Source organism: Bubalus kerabau, chromosome 23 (assembly GCF_029407905.1).
Source record: "Bubalus kerabau isolate K-KA32 ecotype Philippines breed swamp buffalo chromosome 23, PCC_UOA_SB_1v2, whole genome shotgun sequence".
Classification (NCBI taxonomy): domain Eukaryota; kingdom Metazoa; phylum Chordata; class Mammalia; order Artiodactyla; family Bovidae; genus Bubalus; species Bubalus kerabau.
This window is the reverse complement of record NC_073646.1, coordinates 42,867,370-42,889,550: the sequence shown is the minus strand read 5'-3', so window position 1 is coordinate 42,889,550 and position 22,181 is coordinate 42,867,370. Positions and strand designations below refer to the sequence as shown.

At 51.5% G+C, this 22,181-nt stretch overlaps 1 protein-coding gene across 11 annotated transcripts in view; it reads left to right on the top strand.

Moving 5' to 3' along the window:
* Nucleotides 1-22,181, top strand: part of SUN1 (Sad1 and UNC84 domain containing 1) — a 44,808-nt gene that overhangs the window by 4,414 nt on the left and 18,213 nt on the right. For 10 of the 11 annotated variants that reach the window (XM_055562365.1, XM_055562364.1, XM_055562361.1 and 7 more), the window contains exons 1-6: nt 5,096-5,232; nt 9,359-9,455; nt 12,225-12,374; nt 13,822-14,006; nt 15,847-15,873; nt 15,981-16,157. In XM_055562365.1, coding sequence (XP_055418340.1) covers nt 9,379-9,455; nt 12,225-12,374; nt 13,822-14,006; nt 15,847-15,873; nt 15,981-16,157 — 616 coding nt within the window. In that variant the 5' untranslated portion in view covers nt 5,096-5,232; nt 9,359-9,378. Of the gene's footprint in view, nt 1-5,095; nt 5,233-9,358; nt 9,456-12,224; nt 12,375-13,821; nt 14,007-15,846; nt 15,874-15,980; nt 16,158-22,181 lie in introns of those variants that run through there. The other variant, XM_055562366.1, reaches the window with a different exon arrangement.

Here is a 22,181-nt window from a genome sequence, read left to right as displayed (position 1 = left end):
ACCTCTATATTTCAAGGGGAGGTGAGAACCCGGACAACTGCAGGGTGTTTCATGGGGCCCACTGTTGACTCAAGCGAAGAGGTCCTGAACACACCCGAAATTTGAGCACCCACATTGGGGTTCGCAGGGCAGTGGGAACGAAACAGTAATTCCAGTCGAGCACATGTGATGTTGCTGTGAATATTTTGGAGAGTAGTTGTGCTCTGTGGTTCCTGCAGGAGGGCCGCAGTATTATCTTCTTGACTGAAAACACCTGCGTTTGCTTCCTCCCTTTCTTCCTAAGTTTGGAACGCGTTGCTATTTTGGACAGCTTAGCCCACTTGATGTCCAGATAGAAGAGACTAGACTGGCTCCATTTGAAACTTTACTTCCTTTGGGCCAAAATAAATTTAGGATGGACAAAGTATAGACCACAGTGTTCCTGTTTATAACCTGCTGTTCATTATAATCAGTGCTGTAATTTACTGCTCTGTTCAGTGGCCTGTGTGATTCATCAGTCAGTTTTGCAGTTTGAATTGTATCTGTAATCCTGCTTGTTAGTTGAGTGCTTTGCTTTTCATTTAGTGGCAGAGGGGCACTCCATGAACCGTTATTGACTGAATTTTAGTTTAGGGAGTAAGAACCATGTGACAGATGGTTTTAGATATTTGGGCAGAGTAAAGCTGCAGGGGCAAGACTTGAGTCGTGTGAGAGTAATTAAGTGCAGATCAGTGGTTCCCCGGGTGGCGTGAGGGGTTCCCCAGGGCACACATGGCTTCAAAACAAAAGAGTGCTTTGCCCAGTTGCTTTGCTCTTAGGCATTCTATTTTCTTTGTTTGATCTTTAATATTATTGGAAGATGGGAGCCTTATCTAAAATATGAAAAACATCTATTTAAAGGTTTCTTTACTTGCTGTTTATGCTACAAACCCTTTTAGTACTGGTGAACACTCACTTTTAGCCCAGTACTTCACATGCAGGAGGACAGAGCATTAAAAAGGGTGATCTCGAAATGGTGTGGATCGAGTGTTTACATTTATAGTAGCAGTAAAATCCTGTGATTATTGTTTCTGGCTGTTCCCAGTTATAGTTGGAAATGAAGCAGCAGACGCCACAGTTCTGATTAAATGAGGAAACACACGAAGTGCTTCAGGTTAATGAGGAGAAGGAGTGTGGGGACCAGATGTGTGGAGCCGCACTGCTCTTTAGGAGTTCATCCAACACGGGGTGGGGGGGGCTGCCGAGAGAGGGATGAGGGGAACCAGGAGTATTTTCAGGTTAAAGGCAAAGCAGTGTGGTAGCAATGACTTGTCCCGTGTCTCTGGGCACCTGTGTGACATTCCTTGGTTCTCCCGTGTCTCTAGGCACCTGTGTGATATTCCTTGGTTCTCCCGTGTCTCTAGGCACCTGTGTGACATTCCTTGGTTCTACGAGTCAGGGTTAGCTCCTACCCTCAGAGAGGTCACGGTCTAGTTGAAGAAAAAGACTCATTAATCAACAGCATATTTCTCTTATGTGGTTAAACACCAGGGAGCTCTAAAATTGGCACATAATTTGGATGCTTCCTGGAGGTGGTCTTTCCGCTATAGCCTGAGGGTGCATAGAAGTTAGCTGGGAGCAGTTGGGGTGGCAGGAGACCAAGGGAGTGGGAATCAGGATCAGGAGGGCATCCCAGACAAGAGAAGGGCACTGGAGCTGTACGTAAATGGAGCAGAGGGAGAGGGCTACCTGGGACCAGGCTCTCAGTGAAGCTGTGATGTGGGTAGTAGGAGATGGAGCCTTGGACAGGGGTCTCATTTGTAGGGAAGCCATGGGATCTGAAGGGAGGGAGATGGTTGAATCTCTTTTTGGACCATTCTGGCAGTTTTCTGACTTGAGAAGGCAAGACTGGATAGGGGGAAATTAGGGGTGCTCGCTCCCAGGAAGCCAGCGAGAGATGGTCGGGGGGCGGAGGACTGGCCCAAGGGAGGGTACCGCTGTTCCAGGGGGGCGGTGGTTGCTCCCCTTGAATTCAGTGGGTGACGTGCAGAAGTAGAATCAGATGCCTCCCTCAGGTATACAAAGAAGCAACAGATGGACTAGATGAGTTAAAAATGGCGGGAAGTGCGGAGGTCAGATCTGCGTGGGCAGCAGAACCCATGACAGCCTGTCCCGGGCTCTGGGTTAGGAAGGCCTTCCAGGGGAGGGCTGAGCACAGGGGAGGGCTGAGCCTGGGCCGATCACACACGTCTGTTCAGCAACAGACGGGGCCAGCCCAGGCATGCCACCTAACTCCTGTGCAACGGGGAGAAAGAGACAAGCCGCCTGCAGGATGAGACAGAGGGCTTTCGCCTGCCAGAGTGGCCTCTGGTGTCCCGAGGAGCCCCGTGCGGTGTGGGGGTCCCGGACCACCACCCGGCGTTGTCCCGGAAGGCCCTCCGTCACTCGCTGTCACCGAACTCTTTCCGGGGGAGGTGCCGAGCACATCTCTTCTGACCGCACCACTGGAAGGAAAGTCAGTGCAGTCTGGGTCTGAGAAGTGTGGGGTCATGTTTTCTGTCTTCTAAGAAGAAAAACCCTTTACAGTAATGGGCAGAAAGTAAGCTGCCTTTGCTGAAACACTGAGGCAGATCTCCCTGTGAGAGGAAGCATAGGCTTTATTAAAACCATCGAGCGCACATATCACTGGGAGATGGAAGCAGGTGATAATGCATCTTCACATAGAAGGAGTCATTTCCTCGAAAACTCCTCTATTATGTAAACAAAGCTATCTAGCCTGCCTCTTTTCCTATTTCATCATTTCTGAAAAAATAAACCTCAGATCTTGGCTGGAAGCTGTCAGTACAGAGTTGCTGCTGGTAATACTCGACTCCTGTTGGGTGCTCCCACCCTCCAGCCAGGTGGCGCCGGGCAGGTGGGGTGGTGACGGGCCGAGGCCTGCCACAGCGCGGGGGCCAGGCTCCCACCGCCGAGCGAGAACCCCAGGTCTGGCCGCCTCACACCGCTTCACAGATGAAGACCAGCCTTCTTTTTCTTTTTGAAAATAATAGTTACTGGGTTAATTGTTTAAATTATAAAACCAAAACCTACTCCTCATTTATTTTTTAAAACCTTTTTATTTTGTACTGGAATATAGTTGATTAACAGTGTTGTGTTTCAGGTGTACAGCAAAGTGATTCAGTTATACGTATATTATCTACCTACTCTTTTAAAAAAAAAGTTGAACAGTCCCAGGCAGGGTAGTCTCATTCTCTGTAATTTACAATTAAATTTAGTGCAGTATTTTTCTTGAAGTTTTAAAAATATATTCAAGTATATATATAAAACATATAATGTTCTGTGAAGGTCTTTCACATATTTTTAGGTTATACTCATTTGTTTCTGATTCGCTGTTTTAAATAACGAGATCATTTTTTAAGTATTCTAGTATAAACCATGGTTTTCCATAAACTAGCAATGTTTTGCCTCCTTAAAATGAAAACAGGTAGGTAATGCCAATTCCTGTTTATTATGTTGTGGAAGTAATTACATTGAACATGATATTTGGAAAACAATAACGTCTAAGCCAGTTTATGTTTATTTCTAATCTGTAGGGAAATATAACTAATATTTTTAGTCTCTGTGTTAGGAGTTTTAACAGGATTAAACCTGAGCAAAGTGATTATGTTCAAGTAGAGTACTCTTGGGAAGAAGGCAATGGCACCCCACTCCAGTACTCTTGCCTGGAGAATCCCATGGACGGAGGAGCCTGGTGGGCTGCAGTCCGTGGGGTTGCGAAGAGTCGGACACGACTGAGCGACTTCCCTTTCACTTTTTACTTTCATGCATTGGAGAAGGAAATGGCAACCCACTCCAGTGTTCTTGCTTGGAGAATCCCAGGGACGGGGGAGCCTGGTGGGCTGCCGTCTATGGGGTCGCACAGAGTCGGACACGACTGAAGCAACTTAGCAGCAGAGTGCTCAGGGCTTCCCAGGCAGTCAGTGGTTAAGCCCACTGCAGGGGGCGCGAGTTCAGGGAACCAAGATCCCACATGCCCTGGGGTGAGGCCAAAATCACCAATAAGATACAGTACTGATTTTTTAAAAATCACTATAGTACTAATTTTTAAAGGGCACCTCTGAATTTTAGTTTTAAAATTCTTCACTACAAGGCATGTGATAAAGAAGTACCGGGTTGCCCAGGTGCACTTTGACAGCCAAGCCCCGGGTGGTGCAGGGTTGGTGGGAGTGAGGCTGGGCCTCGTGTGCGGGTGTGAGGGCCTGGGCGGGCAGTGCAGCCTCCGCCGGCAGCTCAGCTCAGGGCAGCTCAGCTCAGGGCCTCGGACACGGCCTGCGCCCAAAGAGGGGAGGGTGCAGTCCAGTGCGTCCGGCGTCCCCTTGGACGGCCGCGCTTCCTGAGGGCGAGGTGCGGTGCTCACAGGGGACTCCGGTGGGGGCTGACAGGGCAGCCGTGTTGTTCCCGAGGATTTGTGCAGGGAAGCCATGTCAGCCTGTGTCCGTCAGGCTCACTTCTGGGCTCAGCCCACTTGGTCAGCAACCCCATCAGTTCTTAGAAACGTTGATAAACACAGTGCCTTTGGAGCAAATTCTGATGGTCTTATGCATGGTTTAGTAAAAAGTATCTACTAGATGACGGTGCTTGTGGTTTATAATAATGAGAAGAAATGCTCAGACCAGTTTTAAAGTTTGATTTTTTTTCTAGTTTTATTTTAGAACTGATAGCATTTCTTAAGAAAATATTTTGTGCTAATTTATTTCAGGGCTATTAACAGTTTTATTTTCTTTCTTTGGTATTGCCATTTGCTTCAGTCTCTGTTTTCAACCGTGTGACTTGTAATTTTTAATATTTTTCAGGCATGTTTTCTAAATTGTTACTAGATGAGTACAAATATTCTAAATAGTAGAGAGTCAAATTATATGTCGTGGTAGAACTAAAATTCACTTTTGACCAAAGCATTCAAGAACAAAAACTGAACTTTATATTTCATGTCTCCCATATGGTGTAAATATTATAGTGTGCCCTGGGCAAGGGGAGAGCATTACAGGAGAAGCCAGGTGTCACCGATAAGGCATCTTAACTCATACTTTAAAGCCCCGCTAGGATCTACATGTGGGTAAAGACGCTTGTTTGATTTCCTAGGTTTGAGACCAGCGTCTGCAGTCTAGACAGAGGACCTCTTTTAGCCCGTGCGGGCTGGCCTGCGTGTGGCTGTTGGGACAGGAGCAGAGGGCGACACCGGAGCTCCCTTCTCCATTCCCGGCTGCGTCTGCTGAGGTGAGCGCTGCACCCCCCTCCCCCGCCTCCTCCGCTCAGACGGCAGCTCAATGGAGCACCCCCTCCCTCCCCCCACGCTAGCCTGCTGGGCCTGCAGGTGCCCTGGCATGAGCCGGCTCAGCTGTGCGCCCCCCGTGTCCACGTCAGGGGCTCAGAGGACACGTGGCCGTTCAGAGGTCAGCCCGGTGGTGACAGCTTTGGGAGAAGGGTGTGGCCTGAGAGACTAGAGAAGTGGGGACAGTGTGGCCTGCTCCTCATAAACACACACGTTTGCAAAATGTTGACTTGGAATTCTTTTCAGGATTTTCTGATGCTGGTGAAAACATTTTCAATTCATTATTTCACTTGCTCTTTCTATACTGCTCAGATTATAAATGCAAATCTGATCTCCCTCAAGTCACAGGCTGAGGCCACCTTCAGGCCTGGCTGCAAGTGGGAAGACTCTAAGGTTACACTCAGGCTTGAAGTAGCGATGGTGTAAGAGGAGCCTTGAGCGGCTCTGGGGACACGCCAAGCCTTGCAGCGGGGAGACCGCTGCTGGGGGTCCTGCTGAGCTGAGGCTGGGCTGGCCTTCCTGCCTGCTGGCTCCGGTGTGGCCATCTGAGCTGCCATCGGGCTTTCTCTTTCACTGAGGCCGGGGTGAGTGACTCTTCCATCTTGGGGATTGTTAACTTAGAAGACAAAAAAATCCTTCTTTAAAAAACAATTAAAACAGACTTTGTAACTGTATTCCACAAAATAATTAAAGCTTACTTGTTGAGTATTTGCCATGTGTCAGGCATCGCTTTACATGTATCATTTAATTCTCTTTTGCTTTACTTTATTCTATAATTTTATCTAATGTTCGTGTTTGATGAAAAGAACTAGAGATTAATTTTAGCGTGTTGTGAATCCACATCATGATGTGTCCAGGGAGGCAGAATGAGGCAGCAGGGATGACAGAGGAGAAGCTGGGTGTGCAGAGGAGCAGCAGCCTCTGTGCCCCGTGACGCATCCACACTGAGCGCAGGGGAGCACGCCTCACCCCTTGCGGCGCGTTTCTGAGTCAAGCTTGGTGCGGCCTCTGTACCCACCTGTCGCTTTGGAAGGATCTGCGTGGAGAGGTGGTTTTCTGGGCGCTGGAGGCAGTCAAGCCAGGGCGGCATTTCCCTGGGCCGCAGGTCTGATTAGACAGGGCTGGGTTCTGCAGATGATGTTGCGGGCGTGTACTAAACACAAAGTCTGTGTGTTTACAGGAGTGAAGTCGGAATGAGTAGGGAAAAGTAAGAGCCCTGACCACAGGTTCCCGTTCCTTCCACCCTTGTGGCCGTGAGGTCCGACCGGCTCCGGCCAAGACCTCCCTCCTCCGTCCCCCGCCTGCCTCTCCTCCAGGCCATGGCTGGTCTCCCTAGAGCTGTGGGTGTCCACACCAGTGCTCTCACGGTGTTGCCCTCGGGCGTTCCATTGCGTCTGAAGCTCCCCTCATGCAACGCTTGGCCAGAAGCCTTCCCCGGCCGGCACCCAGCCTGTGTCTGTGCTGTCGCCCGTAGGACGGTCGCTCGGTCACTCTGCTGTAACCCTATCCTGCTCGTGGTAGGAAACTCGTCTGATGGCCAGTAGCTGCACTTGGTTCTTGGATAGAGTTTTATTTCAGAGACAAGAAGTCACATTTCTTTCTGAGCTGTGGCAGAAGGCCTCTGTTAAGGCTGACAAGGCTGGCATCACTCAGCTTCCTCTGTCTCAGCGATCGGAAGAACCGGGCTGAGTGGTGAGCTTGCAGCTGGTCCTTGCCTCTGGCAGCTTTGGAAACACTGTTATCATTAGAAAGTAAGCTCTCTTTTAGATAGGTGAAAACGTGAGAATGTATTAATGTAACTTTTTTAAAATAAAAAGGCTGTACTAGGCAGACAACAGGGACCTATTGTATAGCAAAGGGGACTGTATTCAATATCGTGTAATAACGTATCATGGAAAAGGATGAAAAATACTTTGTGTGTATGTGTTTGTAAGTATATGTTGGTACGTATGTATAACTGAATTACTTTGCTATATACCTGAAATCTTGTAAATCAAGTATACTTCAATTAAATGAAATTAGAAAGTATTATAGATAAATTGCAAATAGAATAAAGTAAAAAGGCTATCAGTTCTCCGAGTGCCCTCCTCCCCAGGCTCTTCTGTGCTGAGTCACGGGCTGGCCCTCCTTGCAGCCCTTCAGTGGCCTTGCCTGGAGCGCTGCCTCCGCTCTCGAAGCTTCCTGAGTATGAGGAGCTGTTGCAGGCGGCCAGTCAGCTCGTGGCAAAGCTCAGGTCAGAGCCCAGACCCGTCGGGAGTCCAGCCGTGGTCTCAGCCGGGCGCTCTGATGTCTGCACATCATCGTCATGATACTTCAGTGCTGCTTGGCTTTCGGCCACCTGCCACTCAGCCGTTTATAACTTTGCAAATGACTTTGTGTGAACCGATCCAAATACTCAGTCCTCTAGGATGCGTTGAATACCAGTTGTAGAGACGTTGGTCAAAATCAGCTGCAGCGGGGCTTCCTTGGTGGCTCTGTGGTGGAGACTCCACCTGCCAATGCAGGAAACACAGGTTCAACCCCGTATCCAGGCACCGAGGCGCAGCCATGTCCATGCGCCTCAGCCGCTGGGCCTGGGCGCCCGAGGCCCTGCTCCAGGCACAGCGGGAGAAGCCGCTGCGCGAGAAGCCTGTGCCAGCTGCAGCGAGCGCAGCCCCTGCCCCCGCAGCTGGAGGGAGCCTTGCGGCAGCAGAGGCAGCACAGCCGTAAATAAAGAAAATAGTGCTTATAAAGGCACAGGACTGGGAATGAGGGAACAAAACTGTCATTAAAACAAAAGCAGCAGTGACAACAGCTTTGACATGGGGTGGTACTGAGGGAGTGGGAGACAGCGAAGTGAAAGGCCTCTTGGGGAGGGAAGCCGGGGCTGGGAGCAGCCGCCCTGCTGGTGCTCCTCTGGTTGCCGGGTAAGCTGCCGCTCCCGGATCTCCGGCAGAGCCATTGTTACCCTCCGCTGGGTGTGGCCCCGCCTGCGGAACCGCGCCCGACCTGAGCTCCGCTGCCGGTGGCGCGCAGGGAGGCACGGGCAGGTACTGAACACGTGGGCTCAGCGGCACTTACCGCTCTTGCAGCGGGAGCTCCAGGTGTCTATTAATAGAGTGAATTGTCCTTGTCTGGCGCGTGTGCTGCCTGGGCGGATGAGCCAGGTCCCCAGTAGGAGCACAGGGCAGTGTCGAAATTAGTAGGCACGGTGACAGTCTTAACATGTAAACAGTGGTGTTTGTTTCTATGGGAACGTAGTTTTTAAACGTCTTCCGGGATTGTTTAAAAGAATATGGGGTGAATTTAAATACTTTTGGCTTAGTTTATAGAAATCAGTCATTTATGCGTGATTGTTTTCTGTCCAGGTTTATTTTCCTTGGTTTTTGAGCAGCAGATTAAGATTCATGTTACTCCTGTGAGGGTGTGGTAGTGTTTTTTTTTTTCTGAAGTGTGTATTTTTAGCCAGAGGAAACTTTGAGTCATTTCAAAGAAATCTAAATGACACCCTTGAAAACAATATGTTCAAAACTTCTTAATTTAAAAATAATCTTTGTTTTTTTTGGGGAAAAATAAAAGCGTAACCAGAGCTTGTAGCTTCTCTCTTACTCAGCCTGCAGCCTTCTGATTCTGAGGCGCTTGTATGTATAATTAAACCTCACTTTGGAGGAGTGCACGGGGCGATCTTGACCAAGGAGCGACAGTCAGTGCTGCTTTACGTAATAACGACGGAAATTTATTCCCAAGGCGTGAGAGCGTTTTGACACCTTCACGAATTTAAAAAATATGCTCTGAAGAGGGTTCTGAGCTACTCTCTGTATTCTCTTCATTTTCAGTCGGTCGGTCTAGGATTTCCCCCTTTGCTTTTGTAGATTTATCATTTTAGGGAACTCAGTCTGACAACTAACTACACTGTGGACTTGGAGCTCTGAGAAAACTTGTCTCCTTTGCTTAAAAGGAAACAACCAACCCTGCTGTCACTTCTCACGGGCCTGTTGGATCCAGTGCTGGCCGCAGCGCTTCAGTCCGTTGGCCCGGGGCTCCCGTGTGCCCAGCCTCTAACAGCCTCGTTGCTTTTCCCACTCTCTGCAGTATGCGTTGAGACCGTGAACATGGACTTTTCTCGGCTCCACACGTACACTCCTCCCCAGTGTGTGCCTGAGAACACTGGCTACACGTATGCACTCAGGTGAGCTGCACGTGTGCGTGGTCTTGAATGCCGTGGGGTTGTTGTGGCTTTTATAGTACTTGGACCCAGCTGCTTTGTGTTGAAAGTGAAAATGTCTATGAACTTTATGTTATGCTCTGGTTTTACAAAACTGCTAAACTGACATGGAAACTAGGAGGGTTCTTTTTGAAAACCAAACGTTTCTGGTGACTCAGTGATTTGTCACTGCGAATGACTGTTTTAGCCTCCACCCAGGTGGCTGTGGTCTCAAGAGCACATCTGTGTGGTTATGTTGGGGTTTGTGATTTATGTTGATGGCTGAGCAGTTTAAAGTTAACAGAAGTAACCTGGAAAGTGATTTGCCTTTGAGAGGAGGCACCCTGAGCAGAGTCTTGGTGAAGCCTCGGTTTCTGGAGCACGGCTTCTGGCAGATGCAGTGCTGGGTCTCCTGCTTTTATTTGTATTGTGATTTCGTGCTGCGACTGGAAGTCTGAGTCTTAAGAGGTCTCGATTGGCTCTTTGCCTTTCTGGTTTACCAGGTAGAAAGGACGGTTGAGATGAAACTTAAGTATGGTAAAGTTATGGGCCAGTGGCAAAGGGAAGATGTTCCTAGGTTGGTGAGGCTTTGATTAGCAGGCAGAAACCCTTTGTACCCCGGCAAGATGCTCAGAGCACACGAGGGGGATGCTGCTGTCAGCTTCATCATGGCTTGTTTCCTAAAAATTAACAATGGGATGGAAACTTAAAATTGGAAGATATTTTAAGAAGCATACTTCTTAGCAGCATTAGTCAAACCTGATAGTTAATGATTTGAGTTTTTAGTCACAAGTTTAGATCGTGTCATGCTTTTCCATAGTAACGTACTGTTTTTATGGAAAGTCCATAGTATTTTAGAACAAAATGAGTGGGCGAACTCAAGTAAAGCTCTTCCTTATTCTGTATTTGTGGAGCATAAAAATAATTCTTGGTAATTTATTTTTAATTTTTATAACTTATTTAATTTTGTTTTTATAGTCGTTTATCTGTGTTCATGGTCCGTTTTTAAGCATTCCTTTCCCTGGAGCTCCCCCTCAGGAGAGCAGCACTGTTTCAGTCAGGGCACTGTAGCGGGGCCGTGGGCTGGGTGAGGACTGGAGTGGGAAAGGCAGGTGAGCTGAGGTGTGTTGGGAGGTGGGGCTCTTGGGGGGGCGGGTATCAGCAAAGGGGTTCCACCTGGAGGGGTGGGACCAGGTTTGTGCGGGTCTTGAGAATGGGGACGGTGCTCTGCAGAGCCTGGCAGACATTCAGCTGAGACTTCATGGGGGCAGGTCTCGGGCAGTGCTGGGCAGGGTGTGAGGTTTGGGAGGGAGCACTGGAGGCCTTGTGGTTGATGGGAGGAAGGGGACGAGGGAGGGGCAAGGGTGACTTCGCAGCCTGGGAGGGCACAGGAGGAGCACCTGCGAGAGGACCAGTTCATGGGAGGGTGTGTGAGACTCAGGCTCAAGAGCTCAATGGGCGGCAGGCACCATCTGGCCCTCAGCCAGCCCAGATGGAAACCCCAGTGCCCCGGGGGTCAAGGCCCACATCTCGGAAGAGGAAGTTGATGGGGGGTGTTGGCCCACATCTACATGGTGAATTCTGATTTGAAATAATTACAGTTTTCATTTAAGAAAATTATGTAAAGTAATTTTGGAAGAAAAGTAATAACTATATTTTGTATTAAAATTATTTTTCGGATCAGGGATCCAACCATGTTTCCTGCATTGGCAGGCAAATTCTTTACCACTGAGCCACCAGGGGCGCTTCTGGAAATATTTTTATAATACAAAGTAAATTGCAGAAATATAAAGTCCATTTACTTTACTCAGATGCTCCCAGATGTCCACACCCTTGGCCCTGGGGTCTGCTGTCTTGACTAGGCCTGTTCTGCTGCCTTCTGGACATGCCCCCAGGTGTCCCCAGAGTCTCCACCTCTTGCAGATTAGCCACTGGGCCTGCCCAGGACCTCCAGCGAGCAGGTCCCCCTCTAGCTTCCAGGAGGCCTTTGTTTGCAGCCGGGCCCAAGTTCATGCAGCCCCACCCTGTGCCTTGGGCTGCGATTGACTTTTCCCTGGCTTTGCTGTGGCCTCTTCCTCACCTTCCTCCTTCCTGCTGGGGTGTGAGCTCACCTCCTGGAGGTGTGGAGTCCTGACTGTCCTGCCCAGCAGCTGGACTGTCTGTAGGGCCCCCGCCCCCACGGGGCCCTGAGCAGGTTCTCCACTCCTGTTTCCGATCTGGGAAGCTTGCTGACAGCGCAGAAGGACCTGTGCTTTGGTTTAAGGTAATTCCATGGAAGTGGGTTTTCTTTGTACCGTTCGTCTCTTGGACCTAATGGTGAGTTAGAAGCAAAGTGGCGCTGGTGGCTCCTCGCTGGCTTTTCCTTTCCTCCTGTTTGATTATTCAGCAGCTTCCTGGGCTCCCTGTCTCATTATCTGCATTATCAGGCAGGGTCTGCTGTTAACAGTAAAGGTTGTAGTCTTCTGACAGGGTTGACTTCATGGCCCATGGCGGGGTGCCGGTGACCAGCGCGTCTCTCGCACTTCGCAGAGCCGGCCCTAGACCTGAACCCCAGGCAGGGGCTGCGGTCAGAGCCCATGCAGGGCGTGTCAGCTGTGGGCCTAGTTGGTCCCAGCTTGCTTTTGCTTTGTAGGAAAGGCTTCACATCCTAATGGCTGTGTTTAAGAATTCACACCAGCTTGCACGTTCTGCTAGTTTGTTTTCAAAGTGGGGCTGTAATCGGTGTTTATCTCTGACGAGGTCTTTTCCTTCTAGTTCAAGTTATTCTTCTGATGCTCTGGATTTCGAGACTGAACACAAGTTGGATCCTGTATTTGATTCTCCGAGAATGTCCCGCCGCAGCCTGCGCCTGGTCACCACAGCCCGCGCGGCCGGGGACGGCCCCGCTGGGGACAGCGCGGCCAGGTGAGCGAGACGGGGGCCGGTGCTCCGTGCTCTGGCCTGCAGACCCTCGCTGCTGGCGGTTTACCGCTGCGTGTGCACACAGGCGCTCACGTGGCTGCAGCTGGGCCGGGGACAAGGCTGTGCGGGTTGTCTGGCGTTGGTCTAGATGGCGAGGACACCCCTGCTTGCGGGCAGTGTTCCCCCTCGTCCGCGTGCGGGCTCCCAGTGGGGAGGGGGCCTGCCGCCTGTCACGCGGCCCTGCGGCGTCTGTGTCGTCGGCGCTTTCAGTCTGTCTGTAAACTGTGTGGACCGACAGGCACACGCCTGAGTTTGGATGTTTACCTTGTTGACTTGATTTCGGAAGGCTCCACACGCCTGTCGCTTATTTGTGCGCAAGGAGTGTGTGATCCCTGTGCCGTTTAGAGATGAACGAAAGCAGCAGCTCTGCTGTGGCGTTGCTCGTGTTAGAGCGATGGGTGGGGCTGCTGACTGAGAGGACCGGCCTCTGGGCTGACGGCAGGGCTGGGCAGGCGTGGGCGTCTGCGGCACTACCTCCCCGTCCACAGGACACACTCGCACACCCTGCCCCCTGCGGCCACGCGGGGCTCACACTGGTGTGCCTGTGGGCACCCTGGTTCTGACAATCTTCTGCTCTGTCCCCGGGACTCCAGGACCAGGTTTCCTGGGGTGTGTACTCGGGGGGCCTTCCTGTCTCTGCTCCGTCCCTGGAGTGCAGGGGAGGGAGCTTGTCTTCATGGGCTTCCTGTCCATCGTCGCAGTGAGTCCAGTGCAGAAAGGATGTGGTGACAGCCTCTCCTCGGTGCGCTGGATGCGACTCCATCTTTACTGTGACTGAGAAACTGCAGGATGTCCCTGTGGTGCCGGGACTTGTTTTTCAAGTTTGAACCCCTTTTGGGTCATGAAGTAAAAGTCGCCCAGTGGTGTCCGACTCTTTGAGAGCCCATGGACTATAGAGTTCATGGAATGCTCCAGGCCAGAACACTGCAGTGGGTAGCCTTCCCTTCTCCAGGGGATCTTCCCAACCCTGGGATCGAACCCAGGTCTCCCACATTACAGACGGATTCTTTACCAGCAAAACCACAAGGGAAGCCCGAGAATACTGGAGTGGGTAGCCTTTCCCTCCTCCAGGGGATCTTCCAGACCCAAAAATCAAACTGGGGTCTCCTGCATTGCAGGAAGATTCTTTACCAACTGAGCTATCAGGGGTCATGGGCTCCCAAGTAATCTGAAAACTACCTGTGCATAGAATTTTCAAAGGAGTTATTGGAGCCCAGCTTAGTTCCTTTTTTAGATTAATAGGTGTCTTACTATATAGCAGGAAGGATGTAAGAGAATGTTACTTTAACAACACTTCATTGTCAGGCAAAGATTTTGTGTTGGTAAAACGCAATCATTTGTATTTGCCAGACAGAGTTTGTAGACTTGTTCCTCACTGTTTCTTTCTTAGACTAACCAAACAGCGCAGCAGCTCACACAGGTCGGCATTTAGTATCCACCACAGCTCAAGGAAGGTCCTGTCCTCGGCTGTCAGCCATAGCGGCTCGGGCACCGTGCAGGCCGCGGCCTGTCTGCGGCCTCCCGTGCTGGATGAGTCTCTGATCCGTGAGCAGACCAAAGTGGACCACTTCTGGGGTGAGTTGTCTCTGGTGGTGTCTCCGGTTGTCCTGAGAAGAAGGGGTGTTGTGGCCAGTTTGTCGCTTTGCCCCTTCCTGGTGGGGGCAGCCCAGGGAACGTTTGAGGCCTTCCTCTGAATCAGATTGGAAACGCCAGGAAACCACCTCCCTTGGCCAAGCGCGTGTCCTGCTGCGGAAGGTGGCGTGGAGGGCTCGGGCCAGGCTCATGACCATCTGATGTGGGGCTTCTGTGCGGTGTTGGCGCACAGTCACTGGTAAACTCCGCAGCGTGGCTTCAGGTTCTGGGCCGCGGTTTCTGACTCCTCGGAAAGCACCTGGTGAAGACAGACCGACTCCAGAGACGATGTGGCTGTGACCTGATCCCCTGAGTGGTAGCGGCGCGCTCCGTCCTCGCTGCAGAGGACGCGACGGCCGCAGGGCCCGCGGCTTTGGGGGGCCGAGAGCTGCAGTGTCTCCTTGACGTTCAGGCTGCCCCTTTGAGGAGATGTGGAGATCAGATCGGCTCTAGAAATAGCGTGTGCTGGTCTGGGGAGGCCTGGCGCTCACGTTGGTTTTGTTTTGCCCACCAGCGGAGCAGCGCCTGGGCAGCAGAGGGGCGAGTGCACTGGTGCTACGGTTCCTGCCTGCTCCTCCACTCACAGGGGTGTGTGACTGTGAGACGGGGGGGTGTGACTGTGAGATGGGGGGGCCTGACTGTGAGACAGGGGCGTGTGAGCATGTGAGACGGGGGGGTGTGACTGTGAGACGGGGGCGTGTGAGCATGTGAGACGGGGGGGTGTGACTGTGAGACGGGCGTGTGAGCATGTGAGACAGGGGGGCGTGACTGTGAGACGGGGGTGTGTGAGCATGTGAGACAGGCGGGGGTGTGACTGAGACGGGGGCGTGTGAGCATGTGAGACGGGGGGGTGTGACTGAGACGGGGGCGTGTGAACATGTGAGACGGGGGGGTGTGACTGTGAGACGGGCATGTGAGCATGTGAGACAGCTGGGTGTGGGCATGTGAGATGGGGGGGTGTGAGCATGTGAGACGGGGGGTGTGACTGAGACGGCGTTTGAGCATGTGAGACGGGGGCGTGTGAGTGTGTGAGACGGGGGGGTGTGACTGTGAGACGGGGGCGTGTGAGTGTGTGAGACGGGGGGGCGTGACTGTGAGACGGGGGCGTGTGAGTGTGTGAGACGGGGGGGGGTGTGGGCATGTGAGCATGTGAGATGGGGGGGTGTGAGCATGTGAGACGGGAGTGTGTGACTGTGAGATGGGGTGTGAGCATGTGAGACAAGGGTATGTGACTGTGAGATGGGTGTTTTGAGCATGTGAGATGAGGGGTGTGTGACTGTGTGAAATGGGGTGTGTGTGAGTGTAACACTGAGGGTGTGTGAGCATGTGAGATGGGTGTGTGAGTGTGTGTGAGATGAGGGGGTGTGTTCACGTGTGTGTGAGATGGGAGGGTGGTATGTGTGAGATGGTGTGAGTGTGTGTGAGAGATGGGGGTGTGTGAGTGTGTGTGAAATGTGTGTGTGAGGGGGTGTGTCAGTGTGTGTGAGATGGGGGTGGTGTGTGTGTAGGGGTTGTGAGTGTGTAAGACGAGGGAGGGGTGTGTAAGCGTGTGAGACAGAGTGTGTGTAGGCATTTTCCCCAGAGATGCACTTTCTCCTGGAATGGAAAGCAGACGTCTGCAGGTACCTAGAGGAATCTCCATTGATTGTAGGTCTTGTAGGAAGTCGGTCTTGACCAGGCCATAGTGCTCATTTATGAACCATTGTAACCTTTACTTTTGCTTGTGTGCATTTTGTCCTGTTTTGATCATTTTAGCTCAACAGCAAAAAAATGTGTTTTTTAGGTCTTGACGATGACGGAGATCTTAAAGGTAATTATTTTACTCCTTTTCTTCCCCACATTTCTCAAGGTGGAGGTTTTAGTTAGGTGTCTTCAGATTGTAACAAGCAGGTTCCATCTCTTTTTTGCAAACTCCAGGTGGGAATAAAGCCGCCATTCAGGCAAACGGCGAGGTGGCCGCAGAGGCGGCCGGGAGCAACGGCTACACATGCAGCGAGTGCAGCCTCCTCGCCGCGCGCAAGGGTGCACTCACCGCCTGCTCTGCAGCCCATGCCCCGGCCTCTAGGATCTACTCCAGGGACAGGCATCAGAAACGTAAGTCTTGCTCTTTTAAAAGTGAGGGAAAGGGTTCATGTCCAAATACTAGCTATTTCATTTTCTTCTTATCAGCCTTGTCTTAAGGCCTCATGGTCTGCACTGTTTTACCATAGACTGGAGCTCAAAGTTATCCTTTAAGAGATGCACCAATGAGCTCTGTTCCTCCTCCTCCTCTCCCAGCCTGCGTTTGATGTGGTGAGTCTTGTACCTAGGAGTGTCTGAGAGTCTGTCCATTTGAACTTCAGAGTAAGCAGGAGAAACCCTGTTCCGAATGGACCTGCAGGGCTGTGCGGTCCTTGCAGACGCACTCTTCCTTCCTAAGGGCCACAGGCTCCAGGTGCCTCAGGAGGCGGTGGGCCGCAGGCCGTCTCTGGTCTCTGTGGGTCACCGTCCTGACCGCGGGGACAGCCCACCAGAGCATGGGAGTGCTAGGTGGCACGTGGCACACCAGCCTTTTTGGGAGGGCAGCAAGCATGGCAGAGGGTCTTATGGGGCAACTGCTGACTGGCAAGGGGAGGCCCTTGGGCCCCCGTGTGCCTGCTTGATCGATTCTGATCAGTACCTGGCCAGAGAGAGTCAGCGTCTTCCAGGTCCCCACAGAGAACACAGCTACAGAGGCTCCTCTGGGAGCTGCCTGGTCGAGGTGCCCCTCCAGCGGCTTCACAGCCGCTCTGATTGCTCTTTGCCTTCAGGTGTGGGAGGCTGGGAGCCCTTGACTTGAAACATGCGTTGCCTTGTTTCCAACCCCTTGGTTCCATGTCTGTGTGATCTGAGTGCTGGTCTGCTTAGCAGGGCTGGGGGACACGCCGTGCAGGTGGACAGGGTCGGGAGGGGACAGTGCTGGGGGCCGGGCGGCGCCCCTGTGCTGGTCTCGCCATGAAGGAGGAAGGCCCCAGGCCGACTCTCAGTTCCATTTCTGCACCTTATCCTGTGGCTGGGCGCTCTGTTTTGCCATTTGCTGTGTTCCTGCCGTCGTCAGGGCTGCCAGAACAGTGGGGACGCTGTGAGGGGAAAGGCAGGGAATTGGTCCCGGGGTCGTGTGTGGGTGCCGCGGAGACCCGCGTCCCGTGCTCTCACGCTGCCCAGGGCTCTGCACCGTGACCTCCCCAGCACTCAGAGCAGCCCCCCGGGACGGCTGTGCCCCTTGTCGTGGTCGATCTTAGCATCATCACCCCCATCATACAGACCAGGAAACAGGTTCACCCAGCTTCAGACGCCTGCCGGCGAGCGACAGAACCTGGACCTGGCCCCCGAGCCTCTGGTCCTCTGGGAGCTCCCTTGGGGCTGGGGCCCGGGCCTCACACTTGATGTGCCGCATGTCAGGCATTGAGGCTGCATTTGAAGCTCGCCGTTGCTGTGTGGAGTCCACCGCCCTCGTTAGGGTGAAAGTCACCCCACACGCTGCCCTCGGCATCGCCTGTCTGTGGTCCTGTCTGACGCTCGCCCTTGGCTGCGTCTCTGTTGCTGGCAGCCAGCCACTTGTCCTGACAGCTGGGGACGGTGGCCTGAGCCCCCTGCGCCGGAGGTGGGGTCTTCAGAGGGAGATTCTGGATACTCACCCCACTTCCTGCTTAAGTCGGTCTTGAGCATTTTGGGGAGAAAACCCGTTACGGACACTTGGGGCTCCTGTCCTTACTGCGCCCCTTGTTTTCCATCGCAGCAGTGCTCTGTAGAGCCAGTGCCAACTCAACTACCTTTGAAAAAATTGTTCCTAATTATTTGAGTGAAACATGTATCAAAGAACTTTTGAAAACTTGAGAGGTGTGCAAGGAAGAAAATTAGCATAACTTGTAACTTGTACCCAGAGGCCCTTCTCTCTGTTGTGTGGTTTAGGTCACACTGTGTGGAATCTGTTATATGAGCATATTTACTCAAAATATGTGTAATAATCATAAGTTAACCCCACCCCAACAGTTTCTTTTTTTTTCTTACGTTCTCATTGGGAAATCTTTAAGTAGCGCAGATAAGTTCAGTCCCCTCCCTGTTCCTCCACCGTCCCTGCCTGGTGTCCCTTCTGGAGGGACCTTCACCCTCACCCTGAATCTCCTGCTGTTTTAAGGAGGTGAAAGTCACATAGATCAGATCAGATCAGTCACTCAGTCATGTCCGACTCTTTGTGACCCCATGAATGCAGCACGCCAGGCCTCCCTGTCCATCACCAACTCCCGGAGTTCACTCAGACTCACGTCCATCGGGTCAGTGATGCCATCCAGCCATCTCATCTTCTGTCATCCCCTTCTCCTCTTGCCCCCAATCCCTCCAGCATCAGAGTCTTTTCCAAGGAGTCAACTCTTCGCATGAGGTGGCCAAAGTACTGGAGTTTCAGCTTTAGCATCATTCCTTCCAAAGAAATCCCAGGGCTGATCTCCTTCAGAATGGACTGGTTGGATCTCCTTGCAGTCCAAGGGACTCTCAAGAGTCTTCTCCAACACCACAGTTCAAAAGCATCAATTCTTCGGCGCTCACGCTTCTTCACAAATCCCTTATGATTATACAGTGGAAGGAGAAATAGATTTAAGGGCCTAAATCTGATAGATAGAGTGCCTGATGAGCTATGGAATGAGGTTCGTGACATTGTACAGGAGACAGGGTTCAAGACCATCCCCATGGAAAAGAAATGCAAAAAAGCAAAATGGCTGTCTGGGGAGGCCTTAGAAATAGCTGTGAAAAGAAGAGAAGCGAAAAGCAAAGGAGAAAAGGAAAGATATAAACATCTGAATGCAGAGTTCCAAAGAATAGCAAGAAGAGATAAGAAAGCCTTCTTTAGTGATCAATGCAAAGAAATAGAGGAAAACAACAGAATGGGAAAGACTAGAGATCTCTTCAAGAAAATCAGAGATACCAAAGGAACATTTCATGCAAAGATGGGCTCCATAAAGGACAGAAATGGTATGGATCTAACAGAAGCAGAAGATATTAAGAAGAGATGGCAAGAATACACAGAAGAAATGTACAAAAAGATCTTCACGACCCAGATAATCACGATGGTGTGATCACTGACCTAGAGCCAGACATCCTGGAATGTGCAGTCAAGTGGGCCTTAGAAAGCATCACTACGAACAAAGCTAGTGGAGGTGATGGAATTCCAGTGGAGCTCTTCCAAATCCTGAAAGATGATGCTCTGAAAGTGGTGCGCTCAATATGCCAGCACAATTGAAAAACTCAGCAGTGGCTACAGGACTGGAAAAGGTCAGTTTTCATTCCGATCCCAAAGAAAGGCAATGCCAAAGAATGCTCAAACTACCGCACAATTGCACTCATCTCACATGCTAGTAAAGTAATGCTCAAAATTCTCCAAGCCAGGCTTCAGCAATATGTGAACCGTGAACTTCCTGATGTTCAAGCTGGTTTTAGAAAAGGCAGAGGAACCAGAGATCAAATTGCCAACATCCGCTGGATCATGGAAAAAGCAAGAAAGTCACATAACATGAACGTAACTGTCTACCATTTTGGAGTATCATTTCAGCGTGTGTAACTGCCTAAATTTCGCTTTCATGTTCCTGCGGAGACATGGAGTGGTTTTGTCTTTGCTTCCAGTAGGTGGTTTTGGAGGCTGTTCCATTTTAAACGGTAGCTGCCATGAACTTAGATTCTTTTTGATGCCTAATGTTGCATTTATGGTTGTATCGGAATTTGTTTAGTTGGCGTGGAGGTGGACATTCAGGCTTTGCTGTTTGTACACTTCTACAAAGTGTGTTTTCTTTGGGTGTGCGTGAGTTCGTGCACAAGTCTTCAGGGTAGGCAGGCCCAAAGCAGCACAGCTGTGTTACACGCCGTGCGTCTTGCCTGAGCCGTGCAGTTTCTGAGTCTGAAACGTGATTTAGGTTGAGTGCATTGTAGAAAAACTATGATTTTCTGGGCTACATCAAAAAGGCCTTAAAAGCCTTGCACATGCTTTCCTTGGACATTGAACAGAGCAGGATGCTAAGACTCGCGCACATGAGCAGATTCAGTTCTGCCGTGAGGATCAGTGTCTGTGGGAGAAGCCTGTGGTGTTGGAGACGTGGAGATCGGCTCCGCCAGGACTCGTTCCTGTGCGCCTGCTGCCCCTCAGGCCTGCCTGGCCCCCGGGCTGACCCCACAGGAGGACTCAGGGAACTGAAATCTGAAAACAGAGGCTTCTGTGTTCTTTCTCTTGCCTAAGGTGATGCGTCTGTTCTCTAATAGCAGGTGTAAACCTAGGAAAGAAGGATGGATGGATGGATGGATGAAAAGTCATTCCTTTGAAAATTTATCGGTTGTCTCAGTTGCTTTGAGCAGCACTTTGTTTCTTGAACCAGGCCTAGTCTTTAGAGAAGGAAGGACAGAATGGCTGTGCTTCTGGGAGAGGGGCAGGTGACTTCAAGGTCGGAGGGCTGTGACCCTGAGCAGCTGAGGTTGAAGTGGATGGTGTGGCTCGGCGTCTGCAGAGCAGCTGAGATGCTGCTGGCCGGCTTTGAGGAGCAGCAGCCCTGACTGAGCCTGTCCTCTGCAGAGCCCGCAGGCAGCAGTTAGATGTCCTTAGAAACTGTTTCAGCTGCCAGCTTCTGAATCATCGTCATCGCCGCTGAAGACAGGTTGTGTATAGTGTCAGTTCAGATAGATTGTTCCCATTGACCTCCCAGCAGACTGACCAGGACTGCTCTCCCGCATGGCCAGCTGAGGGTCCCATTCATGTTTCTCGCTAAGTAGGAGTCTTTTATTTTTGTTCTTTTAAATGTTGCCAATTGATGAATGAAAAATGGATTTTGGTATTTTTGATTGTCAGTGAAACAGGCCATGGATTAACCTGCTCATTAATTTTTTTTCTATTTTTACCAATCTCTGTATAAAGTTTACACTGTGGTGTCAAACACAGAGGCATGTGAGTGGAGGAACACAAAGCTGACCTGACGGGGGTTTCTGGTCCCAGTTTTTTTTTTTTTGGTTCAGATTTCCATTGCACAAGTAGCCTACTGCTTTACTCAGGCCCTGTGGGGAGAGGATTGGAGCTCTGACCTTATTTCTTCTAAATCACTCACGCTCAGATCCCTCCAGTCCCCGTGGCTTCATGCGTGTGCCCTGGCCTCATAGAGCCGAGTGGGGTTGCACAGATGGGGCTGCTTCTCCGTGCTCCCGGCCGGCCCATCTCCAGGCCGCCCTGTGGTTGTCATGGGGCAGGAACGAGCCTCATTCTTCACCTGCCACTCAGTGAAGAAACTTTTTTAGTGATAGAAATTTCTAGCCACTGTGACTTGTAGACACCGCCCTGCATGACGTAGGTTACGGGGGCTGCAGTGTCTGTCCTGACGTGCTAGGTGCTGTGGAAAGGAAGCCACGGACAGGCAGGCATCCTCGACCAGGCACCCGTAGTTCACGGAACCTCAGTGTCAGCGGCAGGGTCTCGTGCCCTGCTGCATGAGCTGTAGGAGCACCTGTGAGGGGCTGCTCCTCTCCGAGGGGCTTCTTGTGGCTGCTAGTACAGTGGGTTTGCTGGGCCAGAGGGCGGGGCAGACACCGTTTGCTGGCTTCTGAAGGCGGCGGTGTTCTCAGCGCCCGTGTTCACGGCAGCTGGCCGTGGAGAGACACGCGTGGCGCTGCCAGTGCCCTCGGGGATGGCTGGTTTGCAGCTCTGCTGAGCAGGGACCCACTTAAAAGCGGGTTCCAGGGAATGCCCTGGCTGTCCAGTGGTTAAGACCGCGAGTCTTCACTGCCCAGGTTGAGCTCCTGGTTGGGGAACTAAGATCCCACAAGCTGCATGGCATGGCCAAAAAAAAGGTGGGTCCCTCCTTAGCTGAAGTGTGTCGCCCCGCCCTGCTGGAAGAGTGACCGCTCACGGCCTCTCAGCAGGCCGCGCCCCGGCTGCGGGGATGGCGTCTGCTCGTTGGCCGCGCACACCGCGGCGTCCTGTGCCTCCTTCTTGGTGCAGCTTTTCCAAGTGGTTTTAATGAAGCTCAATCATGCATCAGAAAGTTAGAAATTGAAAAGTTGTGAATCAAAAAGCTATGAGTCAGAAAGCCATAAATCAAAAGGTATTTAAATAATTTTTTCCACCAAATCGAG